The sequence below is a fragment of a genome, unplaced genomic scaffold (genome assembly GCF_019419815.1).
Source record: "Pyrus x bretschneideri cultivar Hongxiangsu unplaced genomic scaffold, Pyrus_bretschneideri_v1 Contig36, whole genome shotgun sequence".
NCBI lineage: Eukaryota > Viridiplantae > Streptophyta > Magnoliopsida > Rosales > Rosaceae > Pyrus > Pyrus x bretschneideri.
In genome coordinates, this window is record NW_025999679.1 from 2,805,690 (window position 1) to 2,812,370 (window position 6,681).

The 6,681-nt window shown below is 39.1% G+C and overlaps 2 protein-coding genes across 2 annotated transcripts; one reads left to right on the plus strand and one right to left on the minus strand.

The window, feature by feature from the left end:
• Window positions 1–774: 774 nt before the first annotated feature.
• LOC103950474 (oligosaccharyltransferase complex subunit ostc-like) lies at window positions 775–1,490 on the minus strand. Its single transcript, XM_009361687.3, has one exon. The coding sequence runs from the start codon at window positions 1,438–1,440 to the stop codon at window positions 901–903; it is 540 nt and encodes a 179-aa protein (XP_009359962.2). The 5' UTR covers window positions 1,441–1,490; the 3' UTR covers window positions 775–900.
• Window positions 1,491–4,208: 2,718 nt separating this feature from the next.
• On the plus strand, window positions 4,209–5,019 carry LOC103950473 (oligosaccharyltransferase complex subunit ostc-like). Its single transcript, XM_048591891.1, has one exon. The coding sequence runs from the start codon at window positions 4,244–4,246 to the stop codon at window positions 4,772–4,774; it is 531 nt and encodes a 176-aa protein (XP_048447848.1). The 5' UTR covers window positions 4,209–4,243; the 3' UTR covers window positions 4,775–5,019.
• The last annotated feature ends 1,662 nt before the right edge of the window (window positions 5,020–6,681 follow it).

The following is a 6,681-nucleotide window of genomic DNA, read 5'->3' on the forward strand; positions in this document are numbered from 1 at the left end:
AGCCGACCCTTGATGTAACCCTATAATTATTGGAAAACTCTTGATTTTGTACGTCATGATTCTTTAGATATTGCAAAAGATAATGGGGATCCCTAACCAAAAACGGTGAAAGAAGCGACTTTGTGAATTTCTCTTGAGAAAAGGACATATAAATAGCCCAATATGACCATGTGCTTTTATTAAAAGACCTGAAATAGGATTTTTCATTTTTACAAAATATGTAAATGATACACAGAGGCCGTTGATTATTTAACGAAGTAATAGTTTGAGGCTTTGAGCCAATACCTTTGAAGTGCGTTGTGGGACTCCACCCACAAGAGCTGAGACGTAATGCTACTACATGTGCTTCTGGAAGAGTTAAAGGTACTTTCTGTCAACTAAAAGCACCTTTTAACAATGGGCGTCAACCAAAATTGCTTCCTACAAGAGCTGTCCTGAATGAACCCTTAAGGACATTCTTCTAAACTGGATAGATAATAGTAAAATCAAACGCTCAACGTTGATTTGAAAATACCCCAACAGACTCAAAACCTAGTACCATATTTAAAACAATATCCAAAAGAAATGACCCCTAAACTCCAATCATACAACAGACCACCAATAATCTTTGGGAAAGTCTATCTACAAGCCAAAATCCATCAAGGTATACTTAGCAGGTAAACAGAAGATGAAACAGCCTTAGGTTTGTGATGCACAGCTCGGTTTAAAAGACAAACAATGGCAACGCATGTAGAATCCATTGGCAAGAAAACGGGACGAATCGGAAAGAGGTGAATAACGAACCATATAGATATAGCAAAATCTGATTATACTGATAATTATATAACCCATGCCTAAATCAAACGATAATTGAGGTCCGCAATGGAAATTGAAACTCCAACTCAGCTCCTAACTACCTAGTTAATAAAGATAACCTGGGATCTTGATACGAAGAAACAGCATACTCATAACATATGCGAGAACGACAGAGGAGATCCCAGCAGTGGCATACGACACCTTCACACTTTTTGCCCGATTCCGATCGAGAGCCAAGTCCATGAGCACAATGCCGATCCCACCAAGCACGAACATGAACCCGGACGACAGCCCTTCGATTATGTACTGCCCGTTGACCCGGCCGGCGAGGAATACGACGGGTCGGACCGACCCTGTGAGGCGGTCCTGAGTTGATCCGATGCCCGGGGGCTCGACGATGACGTCGTAGACGATGCCGGAGACAACCATGAAGTAGGTGAGGAGGACGAGGGCGTAGACGGTCATGGGTGAGGGGAGGGTTAGGGTTGGGAGCTTGAGGCGAAGTCGAGGGGGCCGGAGGAAGCTGTAGGGGAGGATTCGAAGGACGAGGAGAATTGGGTCGATTGAGGCGTTGGATGGGTCGGAGGGCGTGGTACCGGTACCGGTGCCGGTGGATGGAGGCTGGGTCTCAGATTTCAGGGGCATTTTGGATGGGTCGGATTTGGGTCTTGGAGGAGGCGGGGCGTGGCGTGGGTTTGGAAGGGTCGGGAATGAGAGTGTGAGTTACTTATTACCACGTGGATGGAGATACTTCCATTAAAAACTTGACATGCGTTTTTTATTTTTACAGCTAGATTTGAAATTCATTTATCACTTTCAGATATTGAATGGATGTAGCACAAGTGACGTTGTATTACCGTACCAATTTATAATTTCTCCAAGAGTGAGTTCCACACGTTTTCTTTTCAAAATGTTATTGGCATTTTAGAAAAAAATCATTTTTGATTTTTGATGTGAATAATTTAGTATATGTGTGATTGTGTAAATTATAATGATTTTTTCCTATTAAACTTTGTGAACCTATTCAAATTTCTGTGAACAATTTAGATACTTTATCGTATTGGTTGGTTCTTAACACATTGGTCACATGTGTCTAGTATTCATTCGAAATGCTACATTATCCAAACTCCTAGCTTAAATTATTAAGCTAATGGCTCGCCACCCTAATTATCCAATTAAGTAGGTTTGAATATATAATGCTAGAGAATTTACATCAAAAACCTTCGATGTCTATTGCATGAGCGTTAGGATTGAAGATGAACATCACGTACCCCATGTTCATATCCACGATGGCCTAGCAAAAATGTTCATTAAATGCCTTCAATTGATCGCTCGAACATTGGCCATGTGCACCAAAATCCCAGATATTTGAGATAGTAGCAGCATGAGCTTCGTCAGATTTCTAGGCTTCGTCAAACCTGGGTTGCAACAAAGAATGCTTAAACTTGCACCCTTTTACTTGACACCTAAAATCTCAATGGCTGGCTTGACGCCTTCGCCGCTAACACCGGAGGTCCATTGTCTTGGAATCGGATCCATCCTTCCTTCGTAAATCGGTTGAAGACGCAAACCTTCGTGACTTACCCTTCTTTCCTCCATGACTCATCCCTCCTTAGGATCTGGTAGAGAGAGATTGACAGAGAAGGGAGAGAGGGAGTGGGCGGCGGCGGAAGAGGAAAGGAGGGAGTAGGCGGCGGAAGAGGAGAGAAGATACAAAAGAGGTTTGGAAAAAAAACAGATTTTTTTTTGTTGAAAAAAGAGAGATAGGATGATGAAGAAGCTAAGAAGAAAAGTTGGAGAAAGAAATAAAGTAAAAAATTACAAATATCCAACAATATATCATTTTTCGTCATTTTACACCGTCACAGCTGTTGAACAAAAAAAATTACCAAACATTATGACACTACTTTTTTTGCTAAAAGCACTTCTACAACTATAGAACTTGTTTGGATGAAATTTTAAAATGACTAAAAGTGCTTTTAGAGAAAATGTTTTTTGGTTCCAAAAACATTTAAAATGTTTTTTGCAAGAAGTACCAGTCACTTTAAGTGCTTTTCCATAATTTACTTGCATTTTTACTAAGGATTGATTTCAAAAATATTTTCACCAAAAACGCTTTTAGTCATTTTAAAAATACATCCAAACGAGCACACCAAACACTTTACTACTTTATTTCACAGTTGCTTATTCTTACAGTACAGCAGAAGTCCTTTGTTTTTTTCTTTTCAAGGCACATCAATACCAAACCAGCCTTTAGAATGCCTATCAAAAACCAAAATGCCCCCGCCCCCCCTAAAAACTCAAAACCCGCCATTTAGTACTATGGTATAGTGATATTCCTCTTCACTTGTGAGATGTCTTATATTCGATTCTCGCTAAAAGCGATTTTGAGTCACATTATTACTAGCCAATTGTAACATCGTTTGTTAAAAATAAAAATAAAAAAAGTAAATAAAATAAAAAATAAAAAATGAAAAAACCTCAAAACCCAACCGAACTCACACTCGCAATAGTCATCACCCCCGCTCTCATTAGATCATCCCCAATTGGGGCTCTATTCTTCATGAGACTACTACATTTCAAGCCTTAACTAGTAATTTCATTCCTAATGAGCCGAAAAATGAGGCTAGATTCATCACCAGGGCTAGCAACTTTCTTTCTTGGGTAGCATAAAATCGAGCTACATCTAGCCCCAAAAAATAGTGGGTCCCACAAAAAAAGTAGCAACTCGTATGAGCAAAATTCTACCACTCTCCCTCTACTTGCGAATACACTTACACTCTCCTTTAATTATTTTTTCTTACTTATTTTCTTGCAATTTGGCTAATTAATGATTGTTTTAAATTCCATAAGAATTTAAATTTCAAATTGATTTAACGTTCATGGGCATTGGTGAATGAAATTGTGGATGAAATTTTCAAATAATTTTTTTCAAAATTGTATGATACTAATTTACCAATTGGTGTTAGGTAAATTGTTGTATTATACGTGAAAAATTAAATTATTTCAGAGGACGAAGTAGGTTTGTTTCTTTCAACGAATGAGATTGAGATAATAGAATCTAATTCAATGAACAATTCATAAGTGATTAAATCTAACTTTATCACATTTTAAACTTTTTAGGTTGAAAGGTCCTTAAAAAAAAAAAAAAAAAAAAAAATTAAGATAGCACGTCCAAAAATCAACTTAAGAAAAACTAACAAAAAAACAAAAAATACATCGCTTAATTAAAATACTATATAAATAATATATATAGCCCCATATAGAGCTTGAAATATATAACTTTCCATCTGGAGAGATTATTTTATAAAACTTTAAAGAAACTCTAAAATGACTATATCCACTGCATTTCCAACCCCATATAACGCCCTCACTGGATGCTCATACAGACTCACCGCACCAAACCCACCCTTCCAGAACCCCCAGACCCAAATCCGCCCCATCCAAAATGCCCCCGAAATCTGAAACCCAGCCTCCATCCACCGCCATCACCACGCCCTCCGACCCATCTACCGCCTCCGTCGACCCAATTCTCCTCATCCTTCGGATCCTCCCCTACAGCTTCCTCCGCCCCCCTCGACTCCGCCTCAAGCTCCCAACCCTAACCCTCCCCTCACCCATGACCGTCTACGCCCTCGTCCTCCTCACCTACTTCATGGTTGTCTCCGGCATCGTCTACGACGTCATCGTCGAGCCCCCGGGCATCGGATCAACTCAGGACCGCCTCACAGGGTCGATCCGACCCGTCGTCTTCCTCCCCGGCCGGGTCAACGGGCAGTACATAATCGAAGGTCTGTCGTCCGGGTTCATGTTCGTGCTTGGTGGGATCGGCATTGTGCTCATGGACTTGGCTCTGGATCGGAATCGGGCTAAAAGTGTGAAGGTGTCGTATGCCACTGCTGGGATCTCCTCTGTCGTTCTCGCCTATGTTATGAGTATGCTGTTTATTCGTATCAAGATCCCAGGTTATCTTTATTAACTAGGTAGTTAGGAGCTGAGTTGGAGTTTCAATTTCCATTGCGGACCTCAATTATCGTTTGATTTAGGCATGGGTTATATAATTATCAGTATAATCAGATTTTGCTATATCTATATGGTTCGTGATTCGTCCTGTTTTCTTGCATGTTTGTTGAGTGAAGAATCATGCTTTATGTTTATGTGCTTTCATAACAGTGATGTCTGCCCTGCTGCAACTTAAAGAATCATAATATTTGATGTAATTGAGGAAACGCTATGACTTATGATAGAGCACACATCATTTTCTGTGAGAAATTTGAACAGTGCAATCACGATGCTTGTTTGGTTTGATGTAGAATTTCAGCCTGATGTCACAGTTAAAACCCTAGATATTACTTTTTTGGATGGCAATTTAGATTTGCACGAAACCGTGATACAATAGAATGGTTTGTACCACATATACTTCTATGAAAGACCCATGTGCATATGAGATACTGATACTTCTCAGCTATTCCAACATACCATTATGATACTAAATGTGGATATGGGATTATAATACTCCCGAAGTAACCCTCGTTTTCTAGATTAATCGTTCAACATCATATCATGTCAACACTTCAGTGTCATATCCACGTCGATACTTCACTATGATATCCATATGAACACATGATACAGATTTTGAGTTTCAAATGAGTACGATGCTTATAGGGTTTTAAGGGAATGAATGAACACAATAAGGTGTATAACCAGAAGGTGGATAACCTTGGTGCGTATCAGAGTGAGGGCAAAACCTTGAATGTTAGGATGCTTTACATCTTTTATAGGAAAGCACTTTAGGGGTAAATGAACACAGGAAGGTTTAGTCCGTAACACCTTTTGCTAATTGGACCCGAATGATATATGCTTAGGCGATCAGATTACTATAAGTAAATATATTGTGTGATTAGATAACTTGTCAAGATTTAGGTTTTTAACTACGCAAGTTTTTCAATTGAATATATGTTTTTTTTTTTTTTGTTTTTTTTTTCAGTGTTGTTTTGGGTAGTATTGCAACTCTTTGGTTTTCTTTTCACTTGGTGGGGTCTTTTCCATATCGTATGTGTACCTAGTATCCATAACCCTGTTTCCTAATGTATGAGCAAGATGCTGCTGCTGCTTATTCGAAAGTTAGGACATTCTCTGTAGCTATTACAATTGATTTCCATTCTTCTCAAAACATATACCTTTATGGCCTACAATGTCACCTTGTTTTTAACGCTTTTTAGACTCATTTTGGAACACACAAAAAGTAGAAGCAGAAGCATCATAACCTATATGACCTCTCCTCGACTACCTACACTTTCATCCAGCAGTTAGACAATCAAATAGAAATCTGCATGTTGATATTTCAAAAGAGAATCTGTGGTTTTTGCCGGTTCTACTTGCGTTTCCATTGTTTGGCTTTATAACCGAGTTGTGCATCACAAATCTAAGGCTGTTGCATCTTCTGTTTACCTGCTAAGTACACCTAGATGGATTTTGGCTTGTAGATAGACTAACCTAAAGACTATTGGTGGTCTATGTTGTACGATTGGAGTTTAGGGGTCATTTTGAGTCTGTTTGGGTATTTTCAAATCAACATTGAGCGTTTGATTTAACCTTTTTTTTTTTGGACAAGCGATATTATTTATACTAAGGGGGGACAGGGGTGCTTGGTCTTACAATAGGCTAGCAATAATGTGGTTTGAATTCACCTTTGGCGAGAATCAAACCGAAGACTTCACTTACAAATGAAGAGGAATACCATTAGACTACAATTCTGAAGGGCACATTATCTATTCAGTTTATAAGAATGTCCTTAAGGGTTCATTTAGGACAGCACTTGTAGAAAGCAATTTTGGTCACAATTGTTACTCCATGAAGCGCTTCTGGGGCCTAGAGGCAGTTTTA

Excerpts from the sequence above, each read along its gene's own strand:
- LOC103950473 (XM_048591891.1), top strand. The coding sequence starts at position 4,244 with ATGCCCCCGAAATCTGAAACCCAGCCTCCATCCACCGCCATCACCACG.
- LOC103950474 (XM_009361687.3), bottom strand. The coding sequence starts at position 1,440 with ATGCCCCTGAAATCTGAGACCCAGCCTCCATCCACCGGCACCGGTACC.